The sequence below is a fragment of the Crocodylus porosus genome, unplaced genomic scaffold (genome assembly GCF_001723895.1).
Source record: "Crocodylus porosus isolate Cpor-Errol unplaced genomic scaffold, CroPor_comp1, whole genome shotgun sequence".
In the NCBI taxonomy this organism is placed as follows: Eukaryota; Metazoa; Chordata; order Crocodylia; family Crocodylidae; genus Crocodylus; species Crocodylus porosus.
The window spans coordinates 7,862,886-7,879,327 of NW_017728942.1; the positions used below are offsets into that span (position 1 = coordinate 7,862,886).

Sequence of the window (16,442 nt, forward strand, 5' to 3'; positions counted from 1 at the left end):
GCTGGAAGGGACCTCGGGAGATCATCGAGTCCAGCCCCCTGCCCAAAGGGCAGGAAGTCAGCTGGGGTCATAGGATCTCAGCAAGATAAGCATCCCATTTGCTCTTGAGGCAGACAGCCAACCCTCCTGGGACAGCCAGCATCCAGCGATCCCAGCGGGCCCCTCTCCCTCCGGTCCCTACCTTGCTGGCAGCGTTCCTGGCCTGCGTGATGAGCTGGCGGATCCGCACGATGTTCTCGGACACGGTGGCGTTCTTGTTCCTCCGGTTCTCCAGGTTGCTCAGCTTGCCCAGCAGCAGCGGGATGGTGCTCTCCAAGCTCGACACTGGGACATGTGGGGAGGCCGTGAGACAGACCCAGAGACGGACCGCGAGGTGAACACCAAAGACACCCGTAAAGCAGCAGCAGCTGGTGGCGAGGCCCTGGGACCCGTGGACTGGTCTGGGAAGCTCAGCGTGGGGACGAGAGGGCTTTAAAAATACAGGCGGAAGAGTGCTGGCAAGCCTCTGTCCCAAGGGCAGGCAGACAGGGATTGACTGCCCACACTGCTGATTGCTACGCACGAACCTTTACCCTCTCATGAAGGGAGAGCCACGCTCAGAGGTCTCACACGGAGGCCCCTGATGACACCCCTGCCCCAGCCTCATCACCACTCACCCGACGTCTTGGCGTCCTGCATTGCCCGGTGCAAGTCCTCGTTCCTGAGGTCTCCGTACTGGTCCTTCCACTCATCCAGGTTCTTCTTCATGCTGCTCAGGGCGTCCTGCACCCAGGCTGCTGTCTTGTTGGCTTCCGCCGCCGCATCCGTGGCGTTCCGGATAGTCTCCTTTGTGCCATCTTTGAGGGGAAAGGAGGGGGCTCAAACACAGGCAGGGTCAGCAGGAAGGTCCCAGCCACAAGCTAAGGATGGGGTGGTAATGTGGTACCTCCTCACCAGCACAGGGTGGGCTGAAGGCACCGTCCCCACGAGTATCAGACTGACCCACGAGAACAAGCCTAAGCATTTAGTCTCTGCAAAGGGCTTTTCTCTGGAGATGAAGGTGGTAGGACGGGTCCTGACCAAGGTTGCAGATGGGAACGTGTGCTGTGGTCTCCTCCGTGCCTCTAGCAGCCACTCACCCACCTCACACAACAGCGTGGCCCTCTTTGCTCTGGGCTGCCGCAGGTCAGAGCGGAGCTGGCAGGAGAAGCTGGTGCCTCCCCTGCGCTCCACACAGCATCACACTTATGCCAGTGATTTCACGAGCATGCAGGGCCCACCAGCCACGCAGGGACTCTTCCTGGATGGTGCCCACTAGGAGCATGGACTACACCTAAACTCCCCTCTTGTGATGCTGAGGACACTTGTCCAGAAGAAGTGGCTGCCTATGAAGTACTCTGCCCAAATTTGCAGATGATACCAAATGATGGGGTAAAGTTAACACACCAGAGGGTAGAGAACAAATCCAGGTGGATCTGGACAGGCTGGAAAAGTGGGCAGACCAGAATAGGATGCAGTTCAGTAAGGACAAGGGCAAGGTGCTGCACCTGGGGAGAAGGACTCAGCAGCGTGCTTACAGGCGGGGGGAGGACCTTCTCAGCACCGCGGCAGCAGAAAGGGAACTTGGAGTCGCTGCTGACTCCAAGATGAACACAAGTCATTCATGTGACGAAGCGATCAGTAAAGCTAACCGCGCTTTATCATGCATTAGCAGATGCATGACAAACAGGTCCAAGGAGGTGATCCTCCCCCTCCATGCGGCACTGGTCAGGCCGCAGCTGGAGGACTGCGTCCAGCTCTGGGTGCTGCACTTCAGGAGGGATGTGGACAAACTCGAGAGGGTCCAGAGGAGGCCACTCGCATGGTCAGGGGCCTGCAGGCAAAACCCTACGAGAAGAGATTGAGGGCCCGGATCTCTTCAGTCTCCGCAAGAGAAGGCCAAGAGGTGATCTTGTGGCCACCTACAAATTAATTGCGCGGGTGGGGGAGACAAGGAATAGGAGATGCTGTGTTCACCAGGGCAGCCCTTGGGGTAACTAGGAACAACGGCCACAAACTGACGGTCAAGCAGATTTAGGTTAGACTTCAGGAAGAACTTCGTTATGGTACGGGTTGCTGAAATCTGGGCTGGGCTTCCAAGGGAGGTGGTCCTCACCCCTATCTTGGGGGCCTTTACGAGGAGGCTGCACATGCACCTGCTGGGGTTGTCTGACCCCAGCGCTCTTTCCTGCCCAGGGCAGGGGGTCAGACTCAATCGTCTTCTGAGGTCCCTTCTGACCCGGACATCTACGAACAAACCTTGGTCCCCCTTCAGCATGTCCTGTACAGCTTGTAGCCGGGTCAGGAGCCGGTCCTTCCGCGCTCGCAGGTCGGTCACCTTCTCCCTGGCAGCCTGAAGCGTCCCTTTAATAGCTGGAATGAATTACACACATATTTGCCTCTGCCATCCCAGGGGTTTGAGCTACCTCCACTCAAAGCTGATGCACTGCCATGCCCCTCTCCCACCAAACACATGCAAAGGCCTGGCAGAGCCATTTCCATGGCTGGAACCACCCTTACGTCCACTGAGCTTCCTCTGCTCCTGCCTCACAGCTTCCTCAAGGGCGCTGCTATTCCTCTTCAGCTCTTTTGCCATGGCAGCAAGATCGTCTGACACAACACCCTGCAAACACAAGGATGCCTTATGCCCTGCCTGGGACGCAGTACAGGTGCAGGCCTGAGGCCCAAGCTTGGAAGAGGACACCCAGACCCCAGATCTCCATGGTTAAATGCTAGGCAAGGAGACCATGCTGGTGGGAAAGTATTAGCCCCTCCAGTGTGCATGGGGTGGGACAAGGGGAGAGGGAACAGTGGAGAGATGGCAGACTTGGGACATTTGCATTTGCAAAGCACTGCGCCCTGAGACGGAAGTGGGAGTTGAAGCTGAAGCTTGGGGACCTGCAGAATAGGTGGTGACGTGCCCGATCCAGACAAGCCAAATGGGGGACGGGTTGTGAGTGCCGGGGGAAGGTGGGGGTCTACCAAGCTGGGCAGCTGCGCACCATGAGAGCCGCACTGGCAGCACTGGCGGCGTCCGCAGCTGCTGTCTCCGCTTTCTTTACAGCCTCGATGATGCTGGCGTATGCATTGGAGGCATCGATCGCCCGTTGGATAAACCCATCCTGGTTTGTGCTCTGGATGATGCTGCATTTCAAGGCAAAGGGATGAAGCCGAGAAGCCCTGCAGGGCACCAAGGGCAGGCAGTGCCTGGCCAAGGGTGCAGGCCCCTGGCCCCAGCCCCTCACTGGGACAGAGCCCCCGTTCCAGGATCCTCAGCGGCAGTCTGAACAGCTGCCTTTTACTGTCTGTCCTGGCCCATGAAGCCACACGCCCTGCCCCACCCTCGTGTCTGGGGGCCCGCAGTACCCAAACCATGCCGGCTTCTCCTTGCTGCTGCCTGCAGCTGTTGGAGGAGGAAGGGGTGTGGGGCACCAGGGTCCTGGACCTGAACCCTGCCTCTGCTGGCTGCGGAAGGACCTTGCTGCTACCAGCAGCGGCTCAGCATAGATCAGTGGCCTGCGTTTGCTGTGGCGAAGCCCCCAGGCCTTCACCAGTTGGCAAGGCTACCTGGACAGATTGCGGGCCAGCTCATCCAGGACCCGGGCATGTTCCTCGGCAGCCTCGACCACTGGGATCTTGCTGCTGGCAGGAGAAAACTTCTTCACCCGCTCGGTCAGGGGATGCTTGGCGCCGTCCAGCAGGGCCGCCAGCTTCTCATAATCCTGCCAGGACACACAGCCCCCCGTCGGGGTGTTCATCCCCCTCGCTGCTGCACACGCACCCGACGGTGGGACACACCTTGCAGGGGTAGGACGCTGATCTGCCATTGCTGCACCCTCACTAACGCCCCATATTCCCTGCTTCCCTCTCCCATCACACCCCATCAGTCCTGCCTTGTGCCCCGCGCTACCAGCAGCCTGCCCCAGACTATCCCACTCTCCCCTGCAGCTTCTGGGCCACTCACCTCCTTGGCGCGCTCAATCATCTGCAGGAGGTCTGAGATCTGGACCAGCGAGTCCTCGGCCATGCGCAGAGTGTCCTGCACCAGCCCGAGCTGCTTCTGCAGCTCCTTCTTCTTTCGCTAGACACACACACGTTGCAGGGAGTTAGGAGCAGACATATCCCCAGTCATACAAGCCCCAGGGCTTTGTGCTTCTGTGTTCAAAGGAAACCCCCCGGGTACCTGGCTCTCCTCCATGTTGTTCCGGTTCAGGCTGTTCAAGTCCTCCGTCTGCCTTGTTTTATTCACAGCCTCATTGAGAGCGTCCCGGAGGTCCATGAGCTCGGAGCTGTACTGAGCCAGTCGGTCTCTGATGTTGTTCACCAGGGCTTGGTTGGCCTCCCATTTGCTATGCAACTCGTTCTTCACACGATGCAGCACTGAGGGTGGAGGAACTTGGTTTTAAACTCTCATTTCTCCAGGATTGTGGCGTCTTTTGCATGGCTCAGAAGGCTCCTGGCCTGATTATGACCTGCGTAAGGACCCAAGTGACCTAGTCCGAGGCCTACATAACACAGATCATAGACCCTCACCCAGCAGCTTCTGCACACAGCTCCTACCCTCCGCCTGATCTACATCATCCAACCCCTGCATTATCCCAAAGCAATCTCGTTTTACTAAATGTGTAATTGCCGGTCCCTTTCAAGTTGTCCTGTATTTATTGTGTGAACTGTTCAGCTCAGTGGGAGGTGACATTATGCATCCAGTGTTAGTGTGTATAATAACTCCCAGGATGCTGTTACCTGCGGTTTCTCAAGGGGTTCGGGTGACCGTGCTTTTTAGAAAGATGCCCTGATATGATTTAAAGACTAAGTGGTAGAGAATCCACCACAAACCACAACAATGCAGGGGAGCTGCTACCTTCCCTGCTGGAAAAAAAAAAAGCGGCACTATAAATCTAGTACAAGTTGATCTAGTTTCAACTTCCCGCTTTCAGTGGGAATGCTGTATGTATGCCGTTTTCCATTAAAGAGCCATTTGCTATCAGAAATCTCTTCCCACGGTTCCCCTAATATGCATCTGGGTCACCCCAGGGGAGAGCAGAACGTGGCTCCCGGTGCCTGCGAGAGTCTTGTTTGCACAGGGCAGCCCGCTCCAACGCAAAAAGCCCCGGGCACCCGCAAGCACCACGCGTGTCCCAGCAGGGAGCGGCATGTTTCTGATGCTGCCGTTCTGGCTGACCTGACTGAACGGGGAACACGGAGACAGACGTGTGAGAGGAAAACGAGCGAACGTGGTCATTTCCTGCCGTCATGCAGAAGCGTTACACTATTCAAGTTAAAATGCCATTTATTTTTTGAAACCCGAGGACTGATAATCCAGGAACTTGCTTGGACAGAGGAGCTAAAAATCTGTCGGGATTCCCAGTAAAGGCCAATTGCTGACACTTCTGAGCAGCTCTGACTTGCGGAAGAGGAGAAAATGGAACTATTATAAATTAACGTCCTTCTGCCGTGCTCCAATCTCCCAGCCAAGGAACTGGCTACAAAAGCTAGTCAGGCCTGCTCAGCTGAACAGGACAGCTCTCCCATGCGAAGGGACGATACTGAAAGGGGCTGCCCGGAGAACAGCATTTGCAGGGACGCTTTTGGGCCAGGATGCTGAGCTCCACTTACGTTTCTGTGCCTCCTCCTGCTCGTTCTCTGCCAGCCCTCGCTGGCTGCTGAAATCCCGCTCCCTCATCTCCTTCAGCATCCGCTCCACCTCGGCCATCTTCTGCCGGAACTCCTCTGCGGACGTGGCGCTGACGTTGCCCGTCCCAAACACGTCCATCTGGTGCCCCAGCTCTGCAGAGGAAGCGACCGCGGTGACCTGCTGGCTTCAGCTACAAAAGCCAGTCAGGTTTCTATCTCCTCACCCTGGAAAAAGCCTCCCCTCTTCCATAAAACACCAGCTAGGATTCACTGGCTACTAGGATTCATTCTCCGTCCCTCGCCCTTTATCCAAAGAACTTGAAGTCTATAGGACTCTCCACTGATGCTACTTTTGAATTCCTCCTCAATCCAGCGAGAGCACGGTACGTGGGGCAGGGAAAAGCCAAGCTGGTGATAACTTTCTCACTTACCCTGAATGCTGTTTTGAATGCTCTGAATATTCACCAAGAGCTGCTCCACTCGCTGGTAGGTGTTTTTTGTGCGCTCGTCCAGAAAGTTTGCTTCCCTGTGCGTCATGGTCACCTAAAATAAAAAGCTGCTTTACTTGAAGTTTTCAATTAGACCCGATCTGACCCAAGATGTGGGGAAAGACAGGCCTGCAAGGGGATCTGGGAACAGGCAGCTTTTGAGATCAGCTAACTGGAACAGTTGTGTTTCCTGCAGGGATCTGCATGCATGGTGCACCCTGCTATGATTGAGCTTCATGGGTGGCATAGATGTTAGTGAGAAATTGTGTTCAAAAGATCTCAAGATCATGGTCACCAGAAATGGTCTATGCTAATTAATACCACAGAAAGGCTGTCATCCAGGGCTGAAAGAACCCACCTATTCAGAAAATAGGGCAGCTGCCAGCTACTTGGTGTTTGTGTGTGCACGTACATAAATGCACAGCTACGTCATGCCGGACAGGCACAGGGGATTGTTTCGCACACAGTTACTTAAAGCGTGCATTGCCCACGTGCAATTGCACAGACGTTCCTGCATGCCACTTGGTTTAAGAAACGAGCCCTGACTCTTGCTTAGATGGTCAGGTCTTTGGGGCATAGACTGTTCTTTATCTGATTCGGACACAGACTTTAGCAGAACCCCCCACCCCCCACACAACAGGGTCTTTACTCCTGAGCAAAGCCTCAGAGGGTTTCTACAAGACAAGCAGAAAGATAATTTGCTGGCGGGGTCAGGACCCCTTTCAGCCAAAGCGCAGTCCGTCCTCGAGGGGATACGTGTTTGTTTCTGTTCTCTCCCCACAGGCTTGCTCTGTAAAATGATGCTTGATAAGCTTTATGACAACTGGTTAGGGTGAGAGCAGCTTGAAAAGTAAATACAGATCAATGAGTGGCTGCAAGTTCCTTTAAAAACAAAAGCACTCGAGGAGAAACAGGGTAGTCAGGGAGTGGGCTTCCAGCTCCTAGGACAGAGAGGGGATCTCATGGCTCTGACGGGGCCAGGATGGGACGCTGACCCGGCAGGGGGGAGAAGAGCCCACGTGTGCAGTGCTATCAGCAGGGGACGGGGACTGAGCTTGCCTTGTGCTGCAGCGCGTTCAGGTCCTGAGTGAGGTCCCCGTTCTCTTCCACCAGCTCCTCGGCCCGTTGTCGGACCCCGGTCTGGGATCTCTGGTGCTCGCGCAGGTGGTCCTGAAAGAGAGGCACGGGGCTGGCGATGAGACAGACAGGACCAAAAGCCCCGAGAGAGGCAGGGGCAGCCCGAAGACCGTGTCGAAGGCTTCACGTACCGCGACGGTCTCCATGGTGTTCTTCAGCCCGTGCAGCCGGGCCCAAGCGATGGAGCTGGCGTTCAGGTTAATCAGCTGATTCCTGATGGTGGGGAAGGAGGCCTCGATCTTGTGGAGGTCTTCCAGAAGGAGAAGCACACAGGTGTCGCAGACTGTCCACGCAGAGAAATGGCGAGGTAAGGACACTGATGTGCCATGTGTCATCTTGTATGACGGCAACTCTCTCCATCTCCCTTTTTCCCATGACCACAGTGAGGACACGGTGCTATACAGGAGGAGCCCCTATCCCCCAAAACTGGGCTCTGAGCTACACTGCCCCTCTGGGGTGGGTGTCCTCGGTCACATTTGGTCCTTGGTCAGGAAGGATCAGGATTTCCGAGTGCTTGTCCAGGTAGGAATGGGCTGGGAGGTTGTCAACACCATGTGGGGCAAACGCTTAGCCAGACTCCTAATGGCAACACTATAAGGGATGGGCTTGATGAGAGAAGTCAGGACAGCGGGTCTGGTCTGGGTCTCACTGCAGCTTCTCCCCGGTAAGACCCATGTGCGAGGCCAATAAAATGACCCCAGTGCTGAGATCAACATCAGGACCAGCCCATGGCGGGTCTACCCCATCCTTCTGCTCGCTGTCCTAGGGCAGCCAAAACCAAGGGTGCTCCCCGTATTCGTGCTCCTTTCAGGTGCCCCTGTACTAGGGGGACAAGGCTGAGATCTTGCATCCTATCACGGGTGGTGTCCCTCTGTCATGCGAGCACAAAGCCACTGGAGCCCGTCTCCTCTGAGGCACCCGGGCTTTGTTTCCAGTCTGAACCAAGCTTTGTCACTGTTGAAGTTATACCAAAAAACCCAGGAATTTCCCAGGGAGGAGAGGGGCAAACAGGGACAGCTGGAAGAGGCTCGCACTGAAAAGGTCGCCTGGTCCCCCCCACAGTCCCCTCCCCAGGGCAGGGCAGGAAGATGCTACTGACCTTCACACCGCACGCTGTCTGGGTCGCTGGCTACAGGGATTTCGTACTGCTGTATGCAGGTGTCACACTGCTTCCCTGTCAGGCCGCTCGGGCACGTGCACTCCCCTGTCCGGGGGTCGCAGGCCCCCCCTTTGCACTGACACTCTGCCAGGAGAAAAGAGGAGGCTGCAGTAGCTCTGCTGAGGACCCCGATCCCACGATCCCACCCTGCCCTCACGGGGCCGCTGCGGGGGAAATGGCAGGACCCCACTGCAGCATGGCAGCCCTCCTGCACAGCAAGCGATTACGAGTTCAGTCATTTGGCTACTGAAGCCTAATGCCCAAAAAAGCCTCTGGGACATGGACTGAAGGACTGGCAAATGCTTCGGGACTTGCCTACCTCTGCACATGGCACGGGCCAGCCAGGCGGCTGCATGCGCAAAGAGCCTTACTGAGCCACTGGGGCTAGGACTTGCTCTGGTCTTGCAATAAGATAAACTGCATGTGCGGATGGACAGGAGCTCCAAGGAGCCATGCACATGCACCGTGGGGGCGGATCTGTGCCTGCAGCCTTAAGTTAAATTGCAACAGACCGAATGTCTCTGCACAGCCTGGATGCATCCCAGCACTGCTGTGGAAGACCCCCACGGCCCCTGGCTTTCAAGGAGCGCGAAGTGGGTGCTTTGGCACTGTAGCAGAGCCGGAGAGGCACCCTGGGGCACTCAGATGTCCCTCCTAGGAGAGCGGGAGCAGGAGAGAAAGACACTCACTTGTGCAGCCGTTCTCGCCCAGGCCCCAGTAGCCAGGTGCACATTGGTGGCAACGGGCCCCATTGACCCCGGGCTGGCAGCTGCACTGACCGGTCTGCGTGTGGCAGCTCGCTCCCAGGGACCCGACGTCGCAGTCGCATCTCCGGCAGCCCGAGCAGCTGTCGTAGCCGTAGTACCCCTCCTAGGGAAAGCCAGAGCAGTAAGCTCCCTGCACAGGAGGCGGTGGGAGGACACGCCAGCTTTTCAGCCTCCAGCCTCCTTTCACTTTATGCTCATGGTGGCCAAGGGGAGCCCGAGTCTCAGCTCTCTTTTCCAAGCATTCCTCCTGGCTTGGAATTAAAACGTGACAGCCAAAGGCTAAAGTGGTGGGAAGGATGCTCCGATTTGGTGAACTTCTCTGCTCACCCCTGGCCGGAAGGCTTGTGGGGGGACTAGGATCACCAGAGCTCACCCTAGAGTGGCAACTTAAGCCTTCAAAGCTGCAGTTAAACCCACACCAAGTCTCCATCCTTGTGCAGCATACCAACACCTAGGGGAGCGCTAGGGTTAGACAAGACCTCGGGTGTCATCTGCTCCACCCCGCGCATGAATACTCCTAAATGGTCCCTGGCCAACGTTCATCTGTTCTCCGAGGACTGACCATCCACACTGGGACTGCAAACCTGATGCTCTACCACTGAGCTACCCGGAGCCTGCACATACCAGGTACCTGCAGGCACATACACGAACCCACCACTCAGCCATCCAGCCAACTCAGCAGCCACTGTCACCCTGTCTCTGCCCCGGGACCACATGGGTCCTGTAGCACAGGACGGCTGGAAGGGGAGCGAGTGCAGAGTGAGCCCGGGATGACCCGTAACCCGTGCTGGAAAGCCCACCCGGAGCACACAGCGACCACCACAGCTTTCATGGCGCGCGGGGGGACCCAGCGATTGGTTTTACCTGACAGTGGTCGCAGTGCTGACCTGTCACTCCCGCTTTACAGAGGCACTGGCCTGTTCGGGGGTCGCACGACTCGGTCCCGCAAGGTGAACAGTTGCACACTGTCAGGGGAAATGATGCCCGTTTGTAAGACAGATGACACAGGTGAGCGGCTCCAGTGGGTCTGATGTGATCTGAGAGGTAGGTCCCCATGCCCCCCACAGCTGGATGAAACAAGAAAGATGTGCTCTCTTCTCCGGAGCGACAAGCTGTTGGAGGCTGCCTCTCTCCATTACACTTTCCTGCTACTTGGTGGGGCTGTGACCTCCAGCAGCATCAATATACCCCGGAAACTCAAGCTCCTGGAGGACCTGTCACCAGCTGGGTGCCACGTGCTATTGCCTGAGTGACCCCTGTGTGACAAGTGCTCTGCTGCCAGTTGACACTTTTCAAACACTTCACAAAGCAGCGTTTGCATGCTGGAGAAAGGGGGGCATCAGTAGGGGGACTGGCTATGGACTGGAAGGACCTGGGTTTGACCCCAGGTAGGAGCAGTGGGTTTCCACCTCCCACCCACCCAGCCTCCCATCCAGTGGGTACCGGGAACTGCCTTGGGGTCAAGGTGGCCACAGCAGGGTGCTGACCACATCACCTCCTCCTCGTGCCAAGATTAAAGAAACAGTGAAGCCCTGCTTCCATGGCCCTCAATCGTCAATACATGGGATATCTTTACTTTAACCCTTGGAGCCAGGCCAGGCTGTCAGCTCGGGGAGGAGCAGCTGGGTAACACCCCCAGGCACCCAGATGCAGCGACAGCCCCTGCCCCGCAAATGCTGGACGCATGTGGCTGGGTCCCTGCCCTGTGCGACACTCACGTGTGCAGTTCTTGGCCCCCACCGCATCACCGTGGTAGCCCGGGGCGCACAGCTCACAGCGCGGCCCTGCTGTGTGGTGCATGCAGCCGGAGCAGGCGCCGGTCAGTGGGTCGCAGTCGCTGAACAGCATGTTGGGGTCCGTGTTCCCGCTGCAATCGCAGGGCTGGCAGAAGCTGCCAATCACCAGGGGATTGCCATAGTAACCCGGGGCACATCTGCAGAAGCACAGCGCGTTGAGAGGGAGCATCCCCTCCCCACCACCCCCACCGCAGGGCTCCTGCCGCCCAGGGAGGGTCGTTATCGCCGGGTCAGAGACGGGCAGCCGAGGTGAAGAAGGGCTCCGTGCCCTGTTTGCGGTGACATGGCACCTCGGTGATGGGGGCACAGACTGGCCATCCACATCAAGCCCATGAGGACTCATCAACACCCGGTCGCAGCTGATCCTGAACCACTTTGCGACCCTACCTCTGGGAGCAGGGAGCTGCAGCCTGGCCTGGCGCACAAGAGCCAAAGCGAAGCCACACGTTTGATGGATCAGAGCAAGCCGCCCCCTCTCCAGCCCCTGTGTTCTCTTGGAGGCTGTGGGAACCTCCTTCTGCCCCAAAAAAGGCAGCCCAGGAGTGCCAGGCGAGGCAGGCCTTACCGTTCGCACATGGCTCCAGCGTAGCCGGTCTTGCACAGGCACTGCATGGTGGAGCCCTTGCGGATACACCCGACGGCAAAACTGGAACAAGGGACAGACAGAGGGGAAACGTCACCTCCCCTGCTCTGAGGAGCAGCACCTGGAAACAGGCGGTTCCTCCCCGCATAGCAGCACAGAGCGGCTGGCCTGCCCACCCCTGCAGTACAGACTGGGGTGAAACATCACCAGGATTATGTCCAAGGCCCTTGAGAGGATGAATCCCACCTGCAGGCAGAAGACCCACTGGCCTTTCTCCAACCCCATCTTGACAAGCATTAATAGGAAGGATGTAGTGTCCTCTTCCCATGAGAAGCTACCAAGGAGGATTGCACAAAAGCAGCTCCCTCAGGGCCAGGGAGGAAGTCAGAGCACCCTGGGGAAGGAAAAGCAGGAGAGGGGGCTTCATGGGAGCTGCTTACTTGTTGGAAGCCACTGAGAGAGGACACGGGCACCCCACGCACTGCAGCAGCCCCTCTGGGGAGTAGCTATCCACGTAGCCATCCTTGCACCGCTCGCAGCGGTTGCCCTCCGTGTTGTGCTGGCAGTTCTGCAAGGACAAGATGCCCAGGCATCGTCAGAGTCCTCCAAGAGAGCGTGTGACGGGATGAGTTTCTGGAGCTTCACATCCTCCAGACAAGGAGGGTGTTGGGGCTCTGGCAGTGAGGATGAGAAGCGACTCCACTAGAGAGCTGGGTCCTGAACCCCACTCCCAGCAGAGCTGCCTTTCAACATAAACTGCCTTGAAGACAAGAAATCGCCTGGAAAAGGCACATGGATTTCTGTAAATCCAGACTAAAACCTGTTCTGCCACCTCCTGGTTGTGTCGTATTGGAAAGAACCATTTAGCCAGCTGCATTAGAGCTTCAGTTCACAGGCAATCTACTTACGATGCAGATCCCAGACCCTGGGAGACACTGATCGGAGTGGCCATTGCAATGGCAAGGAACGCATTTCCCCAAGAAGAGACCCTTGGTGTCCCGGTAATAGCCTGGAGCACATTCCTAGAGACAGAGAGGGCAGTGATGATGTGAAACATAGCCCAGACACATGTAGGTAGAGTTGACAGATTGACCAGAGGGTCCTCCACTATACTGATGATAAGGCAAGGTTCACAGCAAACAAGGCTGAACATGCATATGGGGTGAGAGAGATGGGGTACACGTGCAACACGGTTTACCAGGAGCATAGGGAACTGTTCCAACACCACCAAAGGCAGCTCAAGTTGTAGAGATTAGCCCATCAGGGCTGGCTTTGGACACTTCCTGGTGTCCTAACCCACAATGAGGCATGTCCCACCCTATCTGCTAGGTGCAGCATTGTCAGCAAGTGAAGTCCTAGGCCCTCGGTTACATCGTCTGAGCAAAGTGCCTACAAACCCCTCCTTTATGCTGGAGACAAGGACTTCACCTCTTCAACCTACCTGGCAGGAATCTCCCCTGTAATTGGCCGGACACAAGCACAGCTCCACGTTGCTGGCTCGAATGCCCACAGCAGAGTCCGTGACAGTCTCCAAGATGACCCGCCGCAGGAAGATGGACGAGGAGATTTGGGAGAAGAGTGCTCGGATCTGGAGCTGCTCTAGGCTGGCCAGCACCATCATGAGCTCCTCCCTGGACACCGGGTTGTGTGTCTCTGTGTGTCTGAAGTTACCCTGGTGAGAAGAGGGAAGCTCTGGCATTAGCCTGCAGTAAAGTGCAAGCCTGCAATTTCTGATTCTGTCCCTTGCAAAGAAGCTAATCAACTGGGCAAGCAGCCTGAGGACCCACTAAACCCTGGGAGGCCGTGCAGGCAACGCTGGACAGAACCTGGGTCTTCATAAACAGCTGCTCGGATGCCTCCCCTTGCACTGAAAAAATCAGAGCTGAAAACTTGCAGCACTTTTGTCTCCCTGCACCCTACTGGAAGCTGGCTTCCAAGGTAGTGATTTCCCATCTCCCACAGGAACCACACAGGGACAGCTCCTGTCACAAGCGGCTCCTCTTGGGTGCTGGGCAGTGGCCACATGATCCCCTGCACACACCACCGTTGGCAGAGGGGAAGGCCTGGTCCAATGCAAACCCCCAATCCATGGGAGCCCTAGCTCCATGTACCTGTGTGCATCAACTCACCTCCACCAGCTGCAGCTGGCCTCTGTGCACATCTCCTGGGGGTGCGTGAGAGTCTTCCCGAAACATAATGCTCATTTGGTTTCCCTGGGGAAAGCAAAGAGGTGTCCTGTCAGCCTGGAAGCCCCAGTTATATTGTAGAAACCATCGCACAAGGCAGACGGGGCTTCACCAGTTGTACCTTCAGGATGACATCCGGGCGGGACTCCATGGGAACGAACACGTCGCCCCGTCTGGCATCTGAATGGAGCTCGTAACGCAGGTGCCCACCATAGGAGGAGACCTGGGGAAACAGCCAAAGAGTACAGGCAAGGCATGGCATGTTACTGAAACTCAGCCAGCTGATGTGCCTGGTGTCAGAGTGACACCAAACCGAGGGGAGCAGGGCTGCCTGTACCCTGCCACCTCAGCCAAAGCGAGGGCGCTGGGCAGCGAGGCCGGGTCAGGGATATGCTCTCTTACCCGGTCCCCGAGGTAGGAGCTGGGTGCCTGCCAGTAGAGCTCCTGGTAGACCTCAAGAAGGTACTTGAGATCGGCATGAACCAGGTCTTCTTCTGCTCTCAGAGAGGTGCCCACTTCTTGGCGGTCGCTGCTGAGCAGATGCCAGCCACTCATGTCAGAGAACTAGGAGAAAAGGGGCAGAACTGTGAGATGGGTCCAGCCCGGGTCCCCTGGGCAGGGGCAGCTCTGGGTGCAGGCTCCTGGGAGAAGTCCCATCTATTCTTGATCTTCTACTGAGGCTGATTTGCTCAAGTCACTGATTTGAGGCTGATCTGCAGCCTCAGAACAGCCCCTATGACTCCTGCACCATTGGCATGCCCAAGGAACTTTCTGAGATCCACCACAACCCCCAGTGCAAAGGACGCCAGGGTTCAACAGCTGAGGGCGTGACAAGAGCTAGTCTACCCACCACCCCTTCATGCTGCATAGCTGCATTCAGCTAGCGCAGAACACAAGAAGGACACAAGCTTTGGAGACAGGGCCCGGGGTCCTGGAGAAGGAGAACCCCACGGGACAGAGCAGAAAGGATCCCCCAGCCCAGCCCCTAGTCACCTCTACTCGGTATTTCTCAGCACTGTGGCAGCGATCAGTCGCCCCGAAGCAGAAACACTTGGTGCATCCCTTGGGGTTGTCTGCATCCAGCAAGAAGGTCCCCAAGCGGCACTGGTCACACCTTGGGCCTTCCACGTTTTCCTGGAAGAGAAGCGAACTGTGGGCCTGCTGGGGTCCTCCTGCAGTGTCTGTGGGAGCAGGCAGGCCGGCTGCAGGTAGAGCGGCCCTCAAGAGCAAACCAGGTGCCCTGAGCCAGCGCCCTGCATCCCAGCGCTGATCCACCCCTCCTCTGCCCGCTGCCAGGACGTAACCCCTTGTCCCATCACCACAAAGCACAAGTTTCCTGAGGGCTGAGTCACCCTCCGGCCATGCTGGGCACATCGCTGACACGGTCACTCTTTGGCATCAGAGGGGAGAGTGACCCGTGTGCTCCACATAGACAATGTGCAACTGAACAACTGAACTTCCGAGGGAAGTGGTCCTCGCTCCTACCTTGGGTAAATTCAGAAAGTGCTTGGCTGAACCTGCCTGGGGTTGTGTGATCCCAGTGCGTGCTCCTGCCAGTGGCAAGGGGTCAGACTAGACGATCTGTTCAGGTCCCTCCTGACCCCAAACTACTATGAAACTATGAAACAGCACCCCCAGCCTTGCCCGCAGCCATAAGCTGCCCACCCCTTCCATGCCAGCCCTCCCGAGCGCCGAACAAGTCACGCCGTTGGGGCAGGGGAGTTCAGCAGAGCAGACAAGCCTCGCTGGACTGACCTTGCAGTGGCACTGCCCAGTGACTGGATCGCACACGCTGGCCTCTGCCCCTGCTGGGTGGCAATTGCAGCTCCTGCAGTCTGGGAAGTGGTAGTAGCCAGGGGCGCAGAGGTTGCACTGCCGCCCTATTACATTGGGTTTGCACCTAGATAGGACACAGCAGCAGGAATGAGCGCTTCCTCCTCTTTCTCTGCAGAGCTACGACACTCATGAAGTAGCTGTCGAACTGTAAGGCTGGGATGCAACACTGATCCCAACAACGAACGCTTCCCACCCTTCCCAGCTGCCTCACTGAGCCACTGACCCAAGTGCTGCCCCAGGACATACTTTCTATGAGACTAAGGCCCCGATCCTGGTCCTCACCTGCACTGGCCACTGTCCACGTCGCAGCCTGGCTCCGTCAGCTCTTGAACCCCGGGGCGAGAGCAATTGCAGTCCTCGCAGCCAACAAGGGGGTGGCAGCCGAAGGTCTGGGGCTCGCAGACCACGCACTCTGGCTTTATGGTGTGGGGGGGGCAGATGCACTGCCCAGTCGCTTCGTTGCATAGGCGGAGCCCACAGTCACAGGCTGGAAGGGGAAGGAGGCAGAGGCATTCACCGGGGGAGCAGCGAGATCCCGCGCAGTGACCGGGCTGCACCGTTCCTGGGGAGCCCGTGCTCTCCCCCTCTCCGCGCCTGTGTCCCCACAGCTCGCTGCAACCAGCCTTAGGCCAGCACCTGGGCACTTCCTGTTCAGGTGCTAGTCAAGCACTAAAACCGAGCCTGGGGTAAGAGGAAGGGCTCCTCTGTGCTTGTAAAGCACGCAGTAATGGGAGTTTGGGATTGGAGTAGTAGAGAGATCCATCCAAGCTAATGGTAGGGGTATGCTTTTTCCAGACAGTAAATCCACTGGGAGAGAGCAGGAAAGAGAGGGCTGTGT

General features: G+C 57.1%; 1 protein-coding gene across 1 annotated transcript in view; it reads right to left on the reverse strand.

Moving 5' to 3' along the window:
• LAMA5 (laminin subunit alpha 5) overlaps positions 1-16,442 on the reverse strand; it is a gene marked incomplete at its 5' end in the record, with an annotated part of 123,173 nt that overhangs the window by 13,606 nt on the left and 93,125 nt on the right. The window contains 26 exons of the mRNA XM_019548091.1: positions 182-324; positions 657-836; positions 2,278-2,391; positions 2,539-2,641; positions 3,021-3,162; positions 3,586-3,740; positions 3,983-4,099; positions 4,202-4,398; positions 5,635-5,805; positions 6,084-6,195; positions 7,200-7,310; positions 7,409-7,560; positions 8,377-8,520; positions 9,126-9,306; positions 10,068-10,168; positions 10,922-11,136; positions 11,565-11,645; positions 12,023-12,150; positions 12,491-12,604; positions 13,024-13,254; positions 13,712-13,795; positions 13,890-13,991; positions 14,171-14,332; positions 14,762-14,902; positions 15,524-15,668; positions 15,887-16,091. Coding sequence (XP_019403636.1) covers positions 182-324; positions 657-836; positions 2,278-2,391; positions 2,539-2,641; positions 3,021-3,162; positions 3,586-3,740; positions 3,983-4,099; positions 4,202-4,398; positions 5,635-5,805; positions 6,084-6,195; positions 7,200-7,310; positions 7,409-7,560; positions 8,377-8,520; positions 9,126-9,306; positions 10,068-10,168; positions 10,922-11,136; positions 11,565-11,645; positions 12,023-12,150; positions 12,491-12,604; positions 13,024-13,254; positions 13,712-13,795; positions 13,890-13,991; positions 14,171-14,332; positions 14,762-14,902; positions 15,524-15,668; positions 15,887-16,091 — 3,731 coding nt within the window. The remainder of the gene's footprint in view (positions 1-181; positions 325-656; positions 837-2,277; positions 2,392-2,538; positions 2,642-3,020; positions 3,163-3,585; positions 3,741-3,982; positions 4,100-4,201; positions 4,399-5,634; positions 5,806-6,083; positions 6,196-7,199; positions 7,311-7,408; positions 7,561-8,376; positions 8,521-9,125; positions 9,307-10,067; positions 10,169-10,921; positions 11,137-11,564; positions 11,646-12,022; positions 12,151-12,490; positions 12,605-13,023; positions 13,255-13,711; positions 13,796-13,889; positions 13,992-14,170; positions 14,333-14,761; positions 14,903-15,523; positions 15,669-15,886; positions 16,092-16,442) is intronic.